The sequence below is a fragment of the Paramormyrops kingsleyae genome, chromosome 10 (assembly GCF_048594095.1).
Source record: "Paramormyrops kingsleyae isolate MSU_618 chromosome 10, PKINGS_0.4, whole genome shotgun sequence".
Classification (NCBI taxonomy): Eukaryota; Metazoa; Chordata; class Actinopteri; order Osteoglossiformes; family Mormyridae; genus Paramormyrops; species Paramormyrops kingsleyae.
The window spans coordinates 12,632,754-12,654,599 of NC_132806.1; the positions used below are offsets into that span (position 1 = coordinate 12,632,754).

Sequence of the window (21,846 nt, forward strand, 5' to 3'; positions counted from 1 at the left end):
CAGAAAAAAGGAATCAATACTGCAAGCAATTAACAAACAATCTGAGCGGCTCCTCACGGAAAATACGCAGAAATGCACGCACACACAGCGCTGACATGAAAGAAACACACAGTAAGATGAGTCAAAATTTACATAATTCATTTACTAAAGGAATAAATGCAGGATTAAAACACCCACTGATTAATTAAATCTCATTGGCACCTCTAACAGTGGGGTATGGTACAGAAAGGCAAAGATACCTGCCCATCCTAAGAGTCTGTAGATGATTCCAGGAGCTGCTGGCTGCCAGACAGTGCCTCTGGGTTCAGCTTTTATTTTTTAAATCAGGCAAATCAGTTTAAAAAGCATTGCTTCTACACCTGGGCCCCATAAGGGATCATATTGGACGGGATTGGAACAGACAGACAGAAAGATGGCTGAAAATGCCTCTCGACCAGAAATAGAAAGAAAAAAAATTTGACTCCCGAGTACAGAATAAGATACTTCTCCTCACCAAGGATTTTATCACAACAGCCATGAGGATGTAGATCTCCATGAAAAGTCACCCCAAGAAACTGCTCAGGCATGTTTCTTGCACCCCCCCCCCCCCCCACGTTCCGTTTTGAAATACGTTTTGACAAGTACGCATCCATTTCTCAAAACCGCTCCATGCTCCTTCTTACTTTTGACCCTACTTGGCCACCATAGTGCTCACATTCTCAATGCCTCTGTCAATTATCATGGTACAGAAAATGCTAACGTAGCAGATTCGATTGAGCTGGAAATGGGCTGTGGAGCTATGAAACGCAGAGCCGGCTTTACAGCGACAGCACGCGGAGGTGCCGTAGTGCGCCCCTCCAGTAGCATCGCGTGCTCTCTACAGGCCTAACCCCTGCAGCGAGAGATGCTAACAGCATGGGGTGAGCCTCTCCCGGCACTCCCGTGGCCTTGTGGGAGACAATAACGGTGCTCATGACTCAAGCGGACTGGTGCGGGAAAGCAGAGTAAAGCCTGGTCAAGCTTGATCGGTATTTGGACATGGGCCATTATCTACTGCTTGTTACCTTTCATTAACTGCTGAGAGGAGAGGGCAGAAAAAAAAATCTCTTACAGAGGCAAATACAGATTGCAGTGACGGCCTCAGCTTGGAAGCCTTTAATTAAACACAAATGTTTGTCCATTAGTGCACCTCAGGCATTCTGATAGCTTGTACTGCCCACTTGTTAAAATAAAAGGTATTGCTGACCTTGTACTGACTGCAAGGCTGCTACATGGCTCTCATTTCCAGCATCTTGCTACTATGAACAGTTTGACATGTAACCATACATGTTAGCCATAGACTTAATTTGCTAGGGAATCAGCCCCACTGCTGTGAATGTAACATGCCCCGCCCTCCCCAGGACGCTGATGCCTCACTCATGAGAGCTGATTGGGGAGGGCCATTAAAAACTTGCATTCACTTTATATAATTTGTTTTTTTCTTTTTTTCCATTTGGTCCAAATCCAATGTTTCTCAATGACCACACAACTGTGTCCTCTAACATAATACATTAGCTGTAGCTTCTATTAACGAATGACATGAATTACATTAATTTCATTAATGCTGTACTCCCCTTTGGGAATGTATGTTGTATTAGGGCATGCCTTCTACTGTCAGCACTAATTTGAGTTTGACAAGCTGCCATATATTCTCTTTTAGCAGGGATTCATCAGTATCCAGACCATCGGGTTTTAAGCCTCTTTGCAGGTGAAAACAGCAGAGCTCTCTAAGGCTGACAAGACAGATAAGCTTGGCAAAGGCACAGAAATTACCTGAGGAAAAGTTTCCAACAAACATATACCCCTGGTCTGTGCAGAGACCCCGAAGTACAGCAGTTCATCTGCTAAAATCCCAACAAATTAAACTTGGAGATCAGAGACAATTTTACAAAAGCGTCTGCTAATGAGATTAGCTGACTTACAAAACAATAAATAATCGCTAAGAACTGTACATTATGTATTTACTAAATTACTCTTACTACAGCTCATAAGACAACTGCCATTATGATGCATGGATGCAAGATGGATGTCTGTTCCTTGTTGGATTTGGATTGATTCTTCTGAAAAGCAATGGCCACATCCGACTCGACCCAGAGGTTTTCCGTGATAGAAGAACCACTGACAGACAGGCTTTAAATTGCACCCCCACCCACATCCGTCCGGATCCTTTGAACCCAGATTCCGATTAAACCGGCACATTTCTAATGCATCAGCTGTGTTGAGGGATTTGGATCATCATTCCCTCCAAACTGTTATTTAATTTCAAAATTCAAAACACAGCTTCCGCCTCCCAATGGAGCTGAATCTGTAATGAGCTATTAAATTCTAGATAGGAAACGTTCCCACCAATATGGTGCTCTGTGTGGCATTTTACACCTGTTCCTTGAAACGAATGGCCAGCTTATTTACCCAGTCATTTTCAATGTGCAATCCCAGTAGGGGGAGTCTTCTCAGTCACACTCTGCTCCGGACTGTTTCAAGCAGCAGTGTTTAATTGCTTCATTTGTTAGTATTAAGTTCCTGCCTTTTCAGAAAGAGATGGAAAACACTTTCTTTCTTAATGTAATGGGGCACGCAGGCTGCTGGTTATTATTTCACTTTCTTATGTGGTTACTGGGGACCATTGTAAGTAACATCTGTGTGCCGCACACAGCAAGCGGAGACAAGACAGGGAGCAGCTACTTCACCGACGTCTTGCTTTCACAGCCATGTCATTTATGACTGAATCGCTCCCCAGGAGACCCCGCGTGGGGGGGCAGGGGCCGGGAGGCCATTCACCGAGTGCTCGTTTCCTTCCCAGAGTGCCGTGCTGCAAGATGGGGCTGCTCTTTGTGCACTCTCAAAGTGTTTCTTCACAGGACTTCCGACGTATACATCTGATAGGAATCTATTGAGAGCAAAACTGCGTTTTTCATAACCGAACTCAGATTTATTCCATGAAAAATGGAGAACCGTCAATTTGATTGAAGTAATCTGGGAGGGGGCGGCAAATCTTTTTGCAATGGCAGGTGTGGTGGCCGGTGACGGCACGTGCGTGCCCGTGTGACTAGTTGCTATGGTGATAACACAGACTAGTGGTGATGATAAGCCATTTCAAGATGTGGACTCAGGGGGCCTGGTAATTACGGACTAAAATTGAGCCACTTTACCACTGTGGTCATTTTATTTCCTTTCTTTTTCTTAGTGGTCCCTTCTACTCCGGTGTATATGCGTGCTTCCATGAATGCAGCACATGCTCCAGACTGGATCTAGGACATCCTGGATAGCTAAACATCAGCTAGCCAGGCCTTGAATAACACATTAGTGAACAAACAAGCCATGATATCCCTATACCTAACCCTAACCCTAACCCAGCTCAACCCTGAAGTACATCCACCATGACTGCACATGCCAACGTAGGAGACTTGATATTACAGCAGCTCATGCTTCAGCGTGCAGGGAGAGTCGTGGCAGGAGAAGGAAGCTTCTTAATCTATTTATTATGATCTGTTTATTAACTGAAGATCGACAAGCTAATTAGCCCACAGCCAAGTTCTCCATCACCCCCCCATGGTGGTCCTGAGATAGCGGAGGGCTTACCGTTTGTCTCAGGACGTGACACCCCGCATTCCCTCAATTAGCACCCCCACCACAACATAGCAGAGTTGGCTATAATGATGGTAAATATGTACAGTCATCGGTTAACGTACAATAAATAATTAGGACGACAAAAAAATATTCTAAAATACACACTACAACCACAACAACTAAAATGTGGTGAAGTTCAAAGAAAAACAACTTTTCCTTTTTAGCGTTGCTACTCCACGCTCTGTGTCGCGTATTGATGGGTAACGTGGGAGTGTGGAGATGGGCTGAGAGCGAACACACGCAGCCATTAACAAAAACAAACTGAACCCGGATGTCGGTGGAGGCGTACAACATGGAGTACTTATTATAAAAGACGATCTGCCAGCACTGGTATGAATCTTGAGATGCGACTGAACGTATGGGTGTAAATTTAGGAGGTGGGGGTTGTAATTCCCTCCAATAATCAAAACCAGCCAATATAACCCCCTGGAGCCCCTTAAATGGGTGGAGACCTCAACTCCCCCCCCCCCAAAGTTATGCCCTACAACCCAACTACAAAGTCACTATGTTATTACTGCTTGCTTCGCTGTGGAATGCATACAGCTGGGATGAAATTTGCAAATGTTTTCATAGAATGACAGTGGCATATTAGACTTAGAGGTTACCCATCCAGCTAGCAGTAACTCTGTCCCGGCACAGCGTTAAAAGGGGGCCTTACAGGGAATTATGAAATCTTCCCACGTGAAATAATGGAGATGACAGGAAGGCCGACAGCTCTTCAAGTCGATTGAGAGAGAGCCGGGCTTTATGTTGTTCTAATGATACAAAAAGCACCTGGAAAGTCCTTCCCCCGCACAGCAGAAAGGATGACTGCACATCGCAAAACAGACGCTGACAAATCTTTTCTCACATTGGCGTTAAGACAACGTTACATATTTATAACTCTGCCAGATATCACAGGGTAGAGCGGACAGCCATCCCACTATGTTTCTTTTTTGTCTCCCCCCCCCCCCCCCACTAAAATGTCTGATTTCTTCTGCTTAAGCTCCTCGCCTTTTATCGCGCCTACACGCCAAAAACCAATTATGTCTGCACTGGAAACAGACTTCTGATTTAACAACTTGCCTTTTGATTGGTTCATGAAGGGTCCTGCCTCACAATTGTCACACAGAGGTCATATGACAGCAACAGGCAGCCACTCCACACACCAAACTTATGTAAAGAGCAGGGCTCACACTGCAGAAAACGCAGAGCCACTCACTGCTGCTGTAAAGAGCACTGAACGAGAAGGAATCAGAGGTAGACTCTGTAAAAAAAAAAAAAAAGTACAAATTAGTCTTTGCGAGATTGGAGGCCGGGTGTGACATTCTCCTTTCTGCCTACCTACTTCCCCAGAGACCGTCGAAAGTTTCCACTGCCAGGACGAATGCCGGATCCTGGGCCACTCGGACCGCTGCTGGATGCCCCGTGTACCCATGCCGGCTCGTGCCAAGTCCCCGGAGCACGGCCGCAACGTCATCGCCCTGTCCATCGAGGCGACCACCGTGGACGTCCCGCACTACGAGGACTGCGGCACCAAAAGGACTTTTGCCACCTTCGGCAAGGACGGACCCGAGGAGACGGAGCGGGCCGAGCCAAAGGGCAAGAGGACAGCCGAGGCCTCGGCATGCAGCCCCAAGGCCAATGGTGCCGTCCGTGAAGCCGGCAACGGCCGGGAAGCTGTAAGTCCCATTACCTCCCCCGTGCACCTCAAGAGTCCTCTGTCCAAGCCCCCCTCGACTTACGGCACGCTGAAGTGTCGGGACGCGGAGAGGATCGCCAACCACAGCCTACTGCGGCAGCCCGAGGGGAAGGACAGTGAGCCAGCCGTGCGTGAGGTCAACCAGCTACTGCAGGATGGTCGCGACAAGGATTCCCCCAGTAGCAAGCGACTCAAAGACATCGTCCTATAAGCTGGCAGGCTGGAGTCAGCAGAGAGCCCAAACACGGGAGCACACGCACATACGCACTTATCTGTGTGTGTGTGCACGCGTGTGAGAGAGGAAAAGGAACAGGGGAATGGCGAGACGGCACGACATGTGCGGGGAAGCGCCCGCGGAGACACGCTTGAAGAGGCACCGTATGCTGCCATCTTAGTCTGCTGGCCAACAGATGGCTTTGATGTGGCTTTGTCTTTGCAGCCCCAACTTCCCCCTTTGTTTTTTGTCCACCATCCTGAAAAGTGTGCTGGGGAAGTGGGGGTGGGGGGGGGGGTTATGTTTACTGAGTAACATGCCAAAACACACCGTTCAGAGTTTCTCCCTCCTCTTTCTGGGAATGGCCGCGACATTCAAACTGGATACGATACAACAGCCATGCCCTTGGACAACAGTGGAGTCATGCCTTTGAAATGCGTCTCTGTTGATCTCTGATGTTGCCTTTTTTTGGTTTGCGGAGTGCTTTTTTAGCTGAAAGACTGTTTGACGTTGCTTTCAAAAAAGAGCCTTTTCCCCCCCATCAGACCCATAAATACAAACAACACAGAACCTTCTTTTTTTTAAAAAAAAAAAAAACAAAAAAAAACGGCTTATTTGATTTTGCAATGCAAAACTTGAGCCAAAAAACTTCTCTCATCCTAATTTTCCCAGCTTTGACGTGTCCAATAACAGACTCCCTCTGCATCCCGGAGGACAATCCGGCGTCTCCGAACACGCCGAGGCCATTACAGTATTTACATTCTTTTTTGCCTCTGATGGAGCTAAATGTACACTGAGAGTGTCAGCTGAACGTCCACTGGAAACTGATAGAGGGAAAGGCCAATCCTTCTGCCGAAAACGAAAACGAACGGAAAGACTTGTTTTATTTAGAATCTCCTGTGCCCATTCTTGATTGTAGCCGGTGGGGCACAGTTTACTAGAACCTTGTGCTCTGGTCTTGTAATTTTTTTAATTCTGACTGTGGGGCTAGGATAGAAGGGATCGTCACTCACACGTGTTGCTATGTGAAACTCTGCATAGGGATTACTATTATCATTTTTAATAACCTGTTGTTATGTGACAATCCCTTTAATGTTTTGTTTCAAGAGGAAAAAAATAAACATTGGTGTTTAACTGAAGCTACAGTAGCGTTTGTTACACAAACACAAAAGGAAAAAAAAACATATGCCAAAATATATTTTATAAATAATTTAAAATGTATAATGAGAATATTTAATGCTGTGTAGTTATTTTATTAGTAAGTTATACTTGAAATTAACAGGCTTTTGTTTCCCTTTCTTTTTTATTATGACCTTTATTTTTGAAATTGAACATTGATTTTTGTTTACTGTGTTACCCCTGGCAACTGTTGACTTGCAGTCCTACCTTGTTGTAAACGAGTTTCTTATTGGTCAGTTCTTGTGCCATCAAGTTTCTGTGTGGGCAAATAGAAAAAGAAAAAGACAAAAAAAAAGCTATTTCAGCACCAACTGTAGTGTCAGTTCAATGAGCTTAGAGTGAGATAGCAGAAGAAACCAAAAAAAAAATAAAAATAAAAATGCAAACAACCAGGATCACATTGAGATTTTGAGTTCGACATTAAAGCAGAAGGGAAAAGGTTCTAAGATGGCTGGGTGATTTTATACATTCTGGAACAACCAGTTCCTGCGGGGAGATATCAAAGCGGACTAGAAGAAGGGTCACGCAGTAATATGAGATCTCCAAATGAAAACAAATATGCTCAGCTTAACGGCAATTCCACCCTGCCGTTTTGTTTGAACCAGTATGCGAAAATATAAAGATAACAGATCGTTCAAGGTACTGCAAATGCACAGAAAGTAACTCAATGCAACCTTAAGTCTGATAGCTAGGCTTAAACCTAAAAGGGAAAAAGAGAGGAGGAAAAGGTTCATCTGCTCCTGCTAATGGGTTTTTTCAGATGCTTTCTGGTGCAAACACACGGACAGATATGCGTGATTAAAAGGACATGTTCCATACAACGACATAGAAATTGTAGATGAATGTTTTGAAGGTCTCACCAATAGCTTCTGGCAACATGAAAATCAGAATAATCACTGAATGTATACAGCAGCTTATTATTAAACTATTAAATGTTCTCATTCGGCTTCATTGTCTTCTCTGTGTGGACTTTTTTAGACAATCTGAGTTGCATGCGACATATGCAATCGAACGTACCTCATGCCCGCGAAATATCAGAAGATTATCTGTCGCCTCAGGATTATTAATTAAAACTTCCGGAGTGATGTGATGTTGGCCACACTTTCCTTGACAAGCGGAGAACGTTTGCAACGTCTGTATCAGGAAGAGGGCCACTTCCACTCAGTGTTCGGGTGTATGTAGGGTTAAAAAAATACACCAAGATTCAAAACAGGGGCCAAAGCCTCTCTGTTTTGTCATCCTTCCCGGCTGACCTATTTCTACAATTAAATAATTGCTCTATCATCCCGAAGTAAGGAAACCTATAGTTTGGAAGAAAGAAAAAAAATGCGCAGTAGGAAAACCTGAGCCAGAGACAGTATATTAAAAATATCAGGGCCTTTTCAATTCACTGAAGTGGGGGCACACATGTCATTTAAGTGACATAAATTATTCCTGGGGTCTTTGCCTTACAAATTTGATGCAACAGATCCATCACAACAAAAATAAAAACAGACAGGATGTTTGACAAGCACCCCAGTACTGACAGGCGTTACAGCGACAGCCAGGAGGGACCAGCACCGCAATGGCGTAGACTTAATATGCGGCACATCCTTCATATCTGAACAACAGCATTTCTCATTATCAAAGCCTCTGTGTTTAAATTACCTAGTACCGCTCAGATCCTTGAAGAGATATTTTTTTTTTTTTAAAGGACTGGAAATTTATCAATGAAATTAATAGCATTCCCAGAGAGGAATGAAAGCATATGAGGTAATGACCAGAGAGACAAGGAGCCCGGTCTGTATTTTATAGGATACAATCAGGAAATTGGTGTGAGCACTAAAAGGGACTTTTGTAGTGTCTCTGAAGAAATGTTCTCCCAGGAATTAGGAAGCTATGACTCTTGCATTGATGGGAAAACACAGGAATTGTATAAAACTATTCCGGGCGGTAGCTTGAGGAAGAGAGGAAGAAAAAAACATTTCAAGCAGATAAGCAGCTGTCACACAGCTGCCCATTTCGATAAGCAAAAAGGATTTTTCTTCCCCCCCACAAAAATTAATTTTGTCGCTTCTACCCTCCGGTAGTGCAAACATGAAAGTTTTCACGATGTACATGCTGACACAACCCCCCTCCCCCTCAATCTACTAGAAGGATCTCTTTCTGCCTCAGCCGGGGGTCCAGATAATCTACAGCACTGTGACTCCAGTAATGCAGAGATGGTGAATAATACTGCTGTAATGGTGTTTGGACCCTAGGGGTCTCATAACATTGTCTTCTCAGCCCAGGGGGTCGAAATTCTTTAAGGTCAGAACATGAACATCAAAGAGATTCATCGCCTTATCAGAAACGTTGGAAAAGCACAGGAATGAGAGTGGAGCTGCGTTAACCTTCCCTCCTGTTCTTCATGAGCATCGAAGTGTCAAGATGTTCACAAAAACACCATGTTGTCCACTCACGTTTGATGCCTTAGGGCCTACAGCTCAGCAACAACTCTCCTTAGAAACAGATTTACATCAAAGGACTCTGGGATTCAAGTGTCATGAACATTGTTCTATTAACATTTAAATTGTTTTATAGAAGGGTGGACAGTTGAGAATATCTCTGGTACAAATGTCTCAGGGACAGTGGCCAGACATGAGAAAAATTTGCCAGTTGCAAATGATAATTCAGAGTACCTGTATTTGTTACGCTTTCCTTAAGCTCAGTTTGGGACTGGTGAGCACCACACTAACAGAAACTTCATTCCATCAGCGGCTGTGATCTCTGTCCCAGTATTGTGGATCTGTTTTCCAGTAAGTCATACAGTTACTTGAACAATTGCACAATCCTCAACTGCTGATACATGACCATTTACTACATGGCTCTGGGACTATGAAGAAATTGCTTTGAAACTCTCAGAAACATTCTCAGAACCACTAAAAGCAACTGTTAAAACAATTTTAATGTTTAATGTTTACCTATGTAGGCTTGCCTGATAAATAAAAAGCAACCTACTTTTAAAAAGGCATTAAAAATGGAAGAACAAATAAGAGTGAGGCCTACAGTTAACATCAGAAAAAGACTCAAACAAGCAACGGGAAATAGCCATTGTAAAGAAAAGCACTTTGGAGCACCATTTTCAGATTTCAGAAACTTTTAAGAAGTCATTCTATCCGCTGACACTCTTTCTCACTCTCCTTTCCAGAATCAAGCCCATAACCCTCCAGGACTGACTGACTTTTAAAAATCAAATAAATAGATAGAAAACTGCCCACACTGGCAGTATCGCACAATTCTCAATGCTAAGCCAAAGTGCAGTGGGCTCTGGTAACAGTCAAACCTGGTTTCAACCTCGTCGTTTTTGTGACAGGTCATAGATATCAAATATTTTCTTTTTTTTTTCCACATATGCAAAAAATGGGTGGGACAAAATTCTTTCTGATGATTTCTCCATTCCACTTTACATTCTCTAGGCTTCTGTCAGCCAGAACCGAGAAATACAAAAGCCTGGAATAGATTGTGAACCAGGAAACCTGTTTAGAAATAAATAAGAATGATTTAAATGTCTCGCATCCTTCTGGCAGTAGTATCAGAGCTGAATGACGCCACAGCCTTTCGCTACTGCCCAGTGAAGGAAATGGGAACGGACAGTCCCCTACCTCAAGGCTATGCCATTATCTTCTCCACAGGAGAGTAATCAGGCCAGCCCCCCGCCTGTACAAGGCAAAATCCAGCATGCAGATTCACGGCCTGTTCGTGGGAGGCCTTGCAGGGCCTGGAGGTCCACTGCAGTTTAAAGCACAGCAACAGAAATGTAAAGCAGAGAGACCCATGCAGCAGTGACCTGCAATGCCAAACATCACCCAGGGGCAACAGTAGTTAACGCACCGGACGAGTAACCAAACAGTTTCAGGTTCAAGTAGGAGGCAGGGTTGGCTGGTGTGTACTAGCAGCATGTTTAACCTCAGCGATGGCAGTAAAACTTATATCTGTTTAACAGAGTAAAATGTGACATTTCTAAGAAAAGTGCCTGTGGTTGTATATACCAGCAGTGCCAACCTCAACCCAAAATGTGCTTTTCGATTTTGATGTATAATATATGTCTTCATCCTGATTAAGCCAACGAGCCTCTCTTTAGTCCTTCACATTAAATGTGACAGAGGTGTCCAATTTACTAGCTTGCTTTTCAGTTACTACTCCCACCATCTCAAAGGTCACTTACTAATCTCCTACATAAATTCACAACGAGCCTGGCTAATCTGACAGAGTGCACTGGAATTGAGCTCTTATACCCAGCCAGGTACATAAAAAACAAACACCGCGAATAAAAAAATCTTTAATACTGTATGGTCAAAACCAGTTGCTATTGTGTGATTGGTTCTGTTTCACTGGGTCTGTTTTGCTGCAGAAAGACACAGAGGCCAACCAAAGGCACAGAATGATGTGATATGTCAGGAACACTGTCTGCATTGGACATACAAAAAATTTCATAACTTTGAACCAGGAAGAAACTTCAGGGATTTGGATTTTTTCAATCAATGTCCAGTGAATGCAATGGATAACATCCCTTGGTGGAAACCCGGTACATGAACAGGAGAGAGTGGGATGATAACAGATTCTGCCGATATGAGGAGCCCATTAGCACGTCTCTGAAAATCCTTTGAGGTGCAACTGGACCCCGAGTCCCTCAAACCTTAGCACATAATGTGAAGCCTGCATTGACTGAAGGATGCCATTGACCTCTGGGGAAACGTCAAAGCGCAGAGACCTTAACGACCTACAAAAAGACTACTCAACCTATAACTCTGCCAAACCAATTATTCGTTTTTTTTTTGTTTTGTTTTGTTTTGTTTTTTCTTTGCTGTATTCCTCAAATAATTCTCCGTCCCTCACCCAGGAAGAGGGAATAAGACGAGCCATGAAAGAGCTGTCCTCCACGTCGACCTTAACTAAGCACACCGGTCCAATGAAGCAGCAGATGTTTATGTTGACTGGGGCCAGTCGGAATGAAGAAGCAGCGGAGGTGGCACCAAGCCTGTCAGGACTCACCCCTCACTGATCGCTGCCCCCCCGCCCCCCAGTAACCTTTTATGAGATGGTGACCAGCAGAAACTGTCTGCCCACATTACGGTAATTCAAAAGGATGGATCTTGGTCCACATTGTGATCACAAATGTGACGTGAAAAGAGTAGCTAAAATTACAGTAGCATGTCTGGATTAGTAAATGGTTCAGCCTCTTTCTATTTTACAAAGAGGTTCAGTCCCACATTCTCATTTTACACTGATGACTCATATCCTGGGTTTTATAACTGAAACAATGGTCTTGTTGAGATAACCAATTAATACTCATGATACAGATTAAATATCTGGGAATTGAATTAAATAAAAAAAAAAAAAACACATAACTCAACTGCCCTTTTTAAATATAAAAACAATATATAACATTAATATATTGTTTTGCATTAGAATATGATTCTTATTTTGATTATGGATCACAATCTAACCTTCCGCCATGTTGCACTCCACAGCAGTTAGTTTTTAATCTAAAAATCACCCTGGTTTACAGAGGTAGGCACGGTCAGATGACTGACTGAGGCTGGCTGAATCAATCCTCAGAGGACAGAGTCTCTCCCCTGGATTTCATTCCAATTCACTGCTTTCATTCCAACTCACTGCGATGGCCTAACCAGTCCGGTTAATAAACAACAGCTGTAGCATTTGCTGTAAACCACCCAGAGGTCCCCAGCACTTCCCATTGGTTTCTTTACTGGGACAGCTCCCTTTTGATGGTTGACAGCACAAGGCAATACCATCGGCAGTAAGCGCCAAAGCCTCCATCCTCCCACTGGTACTATTTACTGGTTTTCTGCACAATTCAGCAGCAAAACTGATACATTTTTCATTCGGAAAAAATGGCACATTAATTCTGCAATAAAGGTAATGTATCACCACACTTCATCATGAAGATAACAGAAGTGGTAATTAAGTAATTAAGAGAAGATGTGGACGGTGCACACACACACACACACACACACACACACACCAAGTACAGATTCAAATCGAGTCACTGTATATTGAGGCTGACTGACACACACAGCAGAAATGGCTCCACACTGCCTGCATGCCAGACCCACTAACCTACTGTAGTCATACTGGACTTTGTTGAGCATGCTGAATCTGCCACGTAGGAGCTACGTGATGTGTGCATTCACAATGACAGGCCATGGTCGCATAGCTGTGCACATCACATAACAACCACTGACAGGTATCATCAGACAGCGGTGTGAATATACACATAAATATGTTGATATATATGTTGGCTTATGTCACATTTAATTGAAAAAACCATAGAACATTTTCTGAGAAGGTCACTGATATTTTAAATATTTCCTCAGTATCTTCAGTTTCCTGCATGTAATAAGTGATTAACTGCTGCAGTTCGAGCAGCTCAAAGGAGGAAAAAAAACTGTATATATACACATTAGTACAGAGACACTACTATGTATGTGTGGTAAGGATTTTATATGAAAAGATGAGCTTATTTGAAGAAGGTAGAGAGGCAGTAATAGTGCAGAAGTATTGTGTGCATTGCAACAGAGAGTCTGCTGGGTGGCATCAGTCCTGTAGACTCCGATCCGTTCCGTTCCAGCTCTTAAGAGGCACACGCAAATCGATCGATGTTCTACAGATTAATGACCTTATGTATTCAGAACACGCACTGCGCCTACGCACAGGGCCAGTGACATTTTCATTGCGACTGATCAGCATTTATAAACTCGGCTTATTTTACCTCAGGGTCTCATCTCACGTCTCCTTCGTATCTACAGTAGCATGAGATGCCACTCTCACTGGCACCTTCCAGTTCATTGTTACAGGACTGATGGAATGGAGATAAATTAGTGTGGAGCCTCTGAAGCCCAGGAAACAGGGGCCCCGTTTTGTACCGCCGGTGATACAGGTGGCGAAGATGAAACCTTAGCGGAAACGCTTTATCTTATTTGTTTCCTAATTAATTTGCTGTAGCCGCCATACCTCCGCAGGCTCAGTTTCCCTTTATACTTTAGTTGTTTTGTTGAACAAGGACTCTGTGCGACGGGAGGAAGAGAAGAGCCATTATTAATGAGAAACCTTTTTACTTTGGTGCGGTGAACAAGTCAGCCAGGTAGCACAGCCAAAAAATAAATCAGACACAATCACAGGGTACTACAGTAAGTACCTGTATTTTACAACACAGTGCCTTTGTTGGTAAAAGGATTCCCATGCACACGGTAAAATTCAGCGCCACAGCACAAAAACACGTGTACTGTGAAATGACATGTTTTTTTTTCCCCAAAGGTTAACAACTAATAACGTTTCCTATACATATTGGCCCAAATGCTGTAGCCATTTGCTAACAACACTTACAATTTACCGTGGCATGACATACTCAAAAACACATTGCACGTCAATAGCAATACAACAGAATTATCCAATCAAGAACAGGGTACCGCTTTTCTTGAGGGGATACAAATAATGTAGTAATGCATTCTTACTTAATGTATTATTTAACCAGAAACAAAGTGTTAGTTATAAACTGATCCTATGTTTGTTCATTATGAATCAGTCATAACAATTTATGTATTTCATGCAGTTACTACATGTGTTCATGATTTGTACTTGAGTAGTACTTGAGTTACTAAGTTGCTTATTACCTCTCAAGTAAAGTGTTACCAACAACAGAACCAGAGAGTAACATTTTAGATTATTATTATTATTATTATTATTATTATTAATTATGTATATATATACTGTATACACACACACACACGCATGCACACATATGCAGGTTTGTAATTATATCGTTGTGTGAGAAAACTCTAATCCCAACTTGACACCCTTAACTGCTACCCAGCCCTAACCTTAACCATAAGTTATCAGACAAAATATGAGATCTTTGTAGGGACCTGAACAAGTGGGGGACATTTGGTCCCCGCAATGTAATATAAAGATAATCCACACATACACACACACACACAGCCTCTCACCTTGGCAGCTTCCCTTGGTTTTTCTTGCAGCAAAGACATCAGCTGAATCCAAAATAATTACTGAACGGTACCCAAAGTCGGAGATTTGCAATTAAAGCACAAACAGTGTAGAACAGGGAGTTTCAGGCCATGCAACTGCATCATGATTGATTTGATCCAGACAACAGAGAAATTCACTGCTGACCCTGTGTATCTAATGCTCCATGTTATGTTTGATGACCAGTGGCTCATCGCTATTAAGCACCATTCACACCTCCTGACTCCTCCTGTGTAAAAGCATGCTAAGAGTTTAGCATTCTGCTAAAATGTCTCACTGATAATGTTTTTGAAGCTATTCTGCTAAAATGGAATATGCGTAGCTCATTTCCATCCATCTCTCTTCCATCCGCTTATCCTAGTCAGGGACATAGATAATTTACTGTAGTTATACTAATTAAGAAACCTTCAAATTGTGAAGAAATGTGAAACAAAGGCAAAGCGAAGCAACTAAAAAGCTGTTTTGAAATCAGTTGAGGATCATCATTACTGGGGCTTCAAAGCAGACAGGAAAGGAACCCATGACTCTACTGGTTCCTTCAGACGGCTCCGACAGTGATGTAGCTGTGGCTGGGCCTGTCGCATTCGCCATCCAAACTGTTAGAGACAAATAATCAGCTTCAATGAAAAGACTGTGTTGTTAAGTTCATAGCCCCAATTTTACATAGAATGGGCAGTCCAATAATCAAATGATTTCATTTGCTCTCCTGCATCACTATACACAGTAATACACGTAAAAGATTTACACCAGGCGGGTTTTGGTCTTAACCATAGGAACCTTTTTTATGGCCTTTAAAAATTAATAAAATAGTGGGTTGCGAAAGAAAATGTTCTGTTGCAAGCCCAAGCAGATCAGTCTCCATATCGTCAGGATATATAACCATATATTGGGAAATGGGTTAGTAAAAAAATATATAATGGAATTCTTTGCCTTGAGACAAATACCTAAGGAGGAGGAACAAACTCAGAAGTCGATAAGGATGCAACTTTCTGCAGATAAATGGCAAAATATATAGGCTATATATCACCCATAGTATGAGGCAGAATGAGATGGTATTCAGAATCGCTCTTCATGTTTGAGGATATGTACTGCATTGCAGTTCAGCTGAATTATTTATCTGGAGGTATAGAAAGGAATTCGCCACATAACAAAAGCTTGTAGATTTCCTCTGTGCCGACTTCTCTGAGAGGCCATGCTCAACAGGATGAATTATCCAATCACTAATCAAAACCCAATCAAACGGCACCGTCTCGTGCTTCGCCCTCCAGCAAGCAATCACGGTTTCCCAATCAATTAAAAGTCTGGCAGAAAGAGACACAGCTGCAGAGTGGTAAAGCAGCAGCTCCTGTTGGATGGCGAAACACTTTTTCCTTTTTTTTTTAATTGAAAAAGCATTTGCAGAAGACCAAATCGGCACAGGCACACCCTGAAAACGGCTTAGCGGTCTGGCGGACTGGCACCAGAAGGGCACCCAGCCTGGAACCTTTAAGGCACCGCCAATCCTTTTAATCGGAGTGTTCCATTTCATTCCTCCCACCAGATTGGAGGTGAACTGCAACCCCACATGCATGATGGAAGGGACGACAACACATATCACTTGTCCTTTTTCCAACATGTTCTTGCTGTCCTGGAAAACCAAAATTACAATGGCAGCACAAACACCTATGAACAGCTCTGACAGGGTGAGAAGATAACAGGACCCACCAGCAAGATTCCTTCTATGCCTTTTGCTCCTCCTCCCACACGCTTTGGTGTCCAAACCACCCATGCCCCCCCCCCCCCCCCCCGGTACCACAGTCTGACATAAATACTTCAGACACCAGGTGTACAGAACCTCCAAAACCATGGGGTGGTCAATCAAATTTAGCTTTTCCCTTTTCTGGCCCTTCGTCAGACTGACATGTCAACTAGAAGGAACACAAGGGAAAATTTAATGGGGGAAGGGGGGCACTAAAACCATGCCACATCTTTTTGTGGTGATGCTGTCAGTTTTGAAGATGCCGGTGGCAAAAAGAGGAGAAATATGTCACTGGACAATGGATTGTTGGACCAAAACCACTGCAGTAAATCGCTGCATCAACAGAGGAACTGGTATCTCCAGTGAAAATCCAGTGAAGCACAAAGCAATGACTCAATCTGATAATAGCAGTAATGACTTATTGCACAATAGTAACCGTGAACTGTAAAAGACGTGAAATGGTAAATTGGCAGCAAATTAATCAGCTGCTGTCAAAACCACACAGACCAAATATTTAAATGTATGCAGTAATTATCCAACTAGTTTAAGCTACCAGTGAAAAACAAGAACCGAATAATTGTGCTGCTATCGGTTTCCAAGTTCATCTTAGGCATTCTAATTTTTCGACAGGTTTATGCACTAATTTCCTCCAATAACTGTAACATGCTATGACTGGTTTTACAGTAGCACAAGTATAATTATGCTTGTGTGCACCTAGCCCCACAATTCTGCATTGAGCGGTGACTGATTCACCACCTCAACAGCCATACGAGGCCAATCCACGTTAATTGTGAATGAATTAACAGAAACACGAGGTCTCCACAGCTGTGGCTACTGAACAGTGTTTCTCTGTGTTTGTGGGTTTCGGTCAAGATCTTGATCCATTTTTACTGCAATTTCTTTCGGACAGGCATTAGCACCACAGCAAGACTTAATATTTTCAAGTTTTTATTTTTGTATTGATGGTCCTGGTTTAACCATTTTGCAAAGAGGATGGAAAAATAAAAAGGTGTCCTTCATCTTCCCGTCCAACCAGCCAGCATGACACTTTCAATCCCTCAGAAGCAGGGGTGGAAAGTATACGGCTGCACTGAGCAAATCAATTAAAACCATGAGCACATTCTATGCTGTAGAGGCATTTAGCACAAGGATGAACAAATCATGAGGTTGATAGCTATAGTATGTAATAGCCCCGCCTAGTTTATACCTTAATGACACGTGTGAATGGCTGTCAGAACCTGGGAATTAAATATACCGCAATTTAATTGTAATGAATTAAACCATTCCAAATAGACATAATTGAATCATAACATAACCACCTGAAACATGCACTGTGGGAAACAACACTCAGTGACACTTCACGTAAAACAGTCATTATACTGCATAATAGATACCTTCATAATGCATTATAATGCATTCATAAAGTATTATAAATACAGCTATAACTATTTATGAAAATGCATAACACATTATAGCCATGTGCATTGTGCATTATGACTGCCTTTATAAGGCAGTACAAAGCATCTTTAATTCTAATACTGACGATTATAATGCATTTATATGTCTGCTTTTAAGCAAAGTGTTATCCAACACTCAAATTAGGTTTGTTTTGGTATGAGCTACACACATACAACACTCAAACCGTAGGCATGTTTTGGTGTGAAACACACACATACTTACCTTCTTGTTGAGAACACCAGTTTGTTTACAAAAGCACATTTTTAGGTATTACAAGGCATTAATGCAGTGCAATGCTGACCACAGTACCCTGCTCTGCAAAATTTTCAACAGACTTAGCCTGACATTTAAAAACAACCAATTCAGTCAGTCACCATTGCAATGCTTGATCCAATCGGTTCACATCATGATCAAGTAGCAGTTGGCTCTAGCTGACTTCGTTCCCCTCAGACCTGTGAGGCAAACGTTGTTGAGCCTCTTGAAACATAAGAAAGATGAGAAGTATGAGTCACTGAAGCTTCTGCCAAGTGTGCCACAAATATTCACTCTCAAAGTCACAGCCAAAGCAAGTAACTAAGACTGACCCTCATTTTTATTCACTACCACAACTAGTGAAAAAAAAATCACATTATTCACAGGATACTAAGAGAGTCCATCAAATAAATTAATCATGTTGCCATAAGGGGGCAGCACAGTGGTGCAGTGGTTAGCTCTGTTGCTAACCACTCTGTGACACAGGGTTCGAGTCCTAGCCATGGCTCCGTGTGTCAGGAGTTCGCATGTTCTCCCCGTTATGTTGTGGGGTTTCCCCTGGGTACTCCGGTTTCCCCCCACAGTCCAAAAACATGCTGAGGTCTGTTGGAGCTACCAAATTGCCCGTAGGTGCGCACGAGGGAGAAAATGGTACGTGAGTGTGCTCTGCGATGGGTTGGTGCCCCACCCTGGGTTGTTCTTGTGTTGCATCCATAGGCTCCAGACCCCCTGTGATCCTGAATAGGATACAGTGAGAGAAAATGGAGGGGTTTTGCCATAAGTTGTGCCGACAAACCATTTGCTGTTGCTCAATATTGTTTCTGGAATCCAAAAAATTTCCATACAGCAGAAGATGAGTCTTTTGGTTATCAGTTTTTGTTCCCTTTTCTCCTCCTCACTCATTTTATAAAATTGCTCACAAACCCACTATGAGTGAGTCCAACAACAAGGAATAAAACGATTATGACTGTGGCTCGGACAGCGCATGCAAAACTCATGCAAAACTAGCAGCGGTAAACTTTAGACTGAATTTTTAACATATGCTAAATAATCTTGAAAATAAACAATCGCAAATGGTCCCTACCCCACGGACATCTGCGGTCCTTGCAAAGTAACAATTGCTTGTGCATAACAATATTAAAAATCACACATGTGTATTATGTTATTACTGTGTACTATGTTTACTATTTTAAGTTGGTTTATCAGTGCCTTCCTACCTTCGACAGGTCACTGGTGAATCTGTTTATGAAAAGCTAGCAAAGCAAAGTTATTACAGGTGAAGGTAAGGGCACAGCCGATTACAGGGCACAGGCGATTACAGGGCACAGCCGATCCCTGAGAGAAACTACAGGGACAAGCTTAAATCAAGCTTACAGCATGGTTGGTACTCAAGGCCTTACGGACCATGTGTGTCTAATTTATGACAGTGACCATAACTCATCTGTTCCTGTCACCTGAGAGTAGCAATGAAAAAATTCAACCAAAACCTAATACGTGTAAACAAACTAAACAGACTTTTGATACATTCATCTGCCTGATAATGAGTTAATGGGAGTGAAAAGAGCATGTTTAGCTTGTCACATTCACACTGGTGATTTGCTGAATGCTGCCATCAATAAGCAGTTACTGTCCCAACCCCGCAGGTTTGATGTTTGTGTCGTGAGCATCGGTAGGTAGCTGTGGTGCTCCGGCCGCCGGTGAAGGCCGTGAACGCTCCAGGATAGGCGTGAACACGGCCGCACAAGAAAGAGAAATATCTGCTACAAGTCCACACTTACAAACGAACAGTGTTCACTGCTTTCGTTAAGATGCTGGACAAATTTCAGATTCAAACAAAGGGAATGACAAACAATCTGAAATCCCTTTGCCTGCATAGGACTTTTCTGAGAGATTACCTAACAACTCTGAATGCTTTTCAAATTCAGATCATGCGCAAAAAAAATGCTCATATTCACTTCTGATTTCAACTGGAGCATAGACGCTTGTCCAGTATGTCGGACTCCAGGACCGGCAGGATCCGTAAGGGCTTTTGCAGCCAAGACTCTGGAGACTGAGTGAATAGGCAACAATCACCCACCACTGCATATAAAAACCAGAGCTCTTCAGCACGCTGTCACCTGCAGAAACACTGCCTGCACTGCACCGCAGCCAACCATGTACACGCAGCCACACACGTGGAGGCTTCAGATTTAGCTCCCACCCCCACTGGGAAACTGAGGTCTAAATTCAACAAGAACAGCACTAATGAACCTGGACTTCTATTCAAAGGCAAACCTGATTTTCTTTTAATGGAATAATATTCTGCCATTAAAAGGCATCCTTAAGGGGTTTCCTGGTGTAATATGGCAGTGGGGAGGATTGCTCAAACAGAAGACTATTACAAAATATATTGCAAAAGGGCAAGAAAAGACAAAAAAAAAAAAACTATTAGATTTTTTGGAGTTTGAGTGGAGAGACAGAAAGATGATTTGGGAATCTACCAATGTTGACTTTTCATACAAGGCTTACACTCGATTTTCCTTAAAATCAAGATGTGATCCCAGATTGTGATGCATTATAAATCAGCGTGTGATGAAGCAACACGCGTGCCTGAAACAACAGATGTTTGCCTTCTGAAAAACACATTGGCAAACGTAAGTATTAGAAATCATTATCCTTTGCATATAATTACAGTGCAAAATAAAAAAAAAAGCTAAAGGCCCACATGCTTTTTGGTTTTCTTTGTTTTTTCTCTTGATAGACTCCATTTGCATTCCCTCTCACATGAGTGCTTTTATTTTAATTTTTGGGTTTTTAGTGATAGCACCAGTGAGATGATCTCAGTTGCACGGACTTCCTGTGAGAACAGATTACGACTTAAATGCTCAGAAAAAAAATAAAATAAATAAAAACGAAAACGTCGCTTCATGAATATAGCAAACAAACATTTTTTTGCCAAGTGGCAAATGTATGTATTTTTGAAACCAACATAGTCCTTGAAGATTCGTTTGCTCTGAGGACTAAATTAACAAGAAACGAAGAAAACACAGGCCACCCCAAGCCAAGGAGCAGACGGGTTTACACCATGCTAATGGCAACAGATGTTACGATAAAGAGAAACAAGCAAACGCGCAGCCTGAAAAGACAAAAAAATAAATAAATAGCGAGCAATCAAAGTAGTTGTTAAGGATCCAGACTGCCTACAACCTGTTTCCTTCAGTGAGGCACAGAGGCTAACTCATTCCCTTTGCCAGTCTCAGTAAACGGGAAGCTAAGGCAGCCACGTCAGATAAAAGCATCTGGGAGTACAGCAAGAAGCCCCTCAATAACTGCCAATGGGAAGACAAAGAAGAGAAAACTGGTAGGTATAAAAGCAAGAAAATTGAGCCTGACATGGTGCAAACTGTTGTTTTCGCTTTAAACTAAAAAAGGCCCGAGCAAAAGCTGCCTCACATCATCTGTATTTAGATGATTTTTTTTCACTGAAATGTGCATCACGCCACCTGGACAAGCAATCCAGTCGCACACATGAGGTCTCGGCACAGCAGATTAACTGTGTCCTACCGCCCAAGCCTCACATCTCGCTGCGGCAATCGCGGCAGCTGGACACCGTCATTCAAAACCGCTTTGTCATTCCAATTCTCAATTCGCAAAAGCTGCAGGTTCACACAAATC

At 42.7% G+C, this 21,846-nt stretch overlaps 1 protein-coding gene across 4 annotated transcripts in view; it reads left to right on the forward strand.

Annotated features, from left to right (window-relative positions):
• The window catches only part of pcdh19 (protocadherin 19), a 48,440-nt gene extending 40,784 nt beyond the window's left edge, over positions 1-7,656 (forward strand). For all 4 annotated transcript variants that reach the window (XM_023794892.2, XM_023794894.2, XM_023794893.2 and 1 more), the window contains exon 5: positions 4,981-7,656. In XM_023794892.2, coding sequence (XP_023650660.1) covers positions 4,981-5,537 — 557 coding nt within the window. In that variant the 3' untranslated portion in view covers positions 5,538-7,656. The remainder of the gene's footprint in view (positions 1-4,980) is intronic.
• The last annotated feature ends 14,190 nt before the right edge of the window (positions 7,657-21,846 follow it).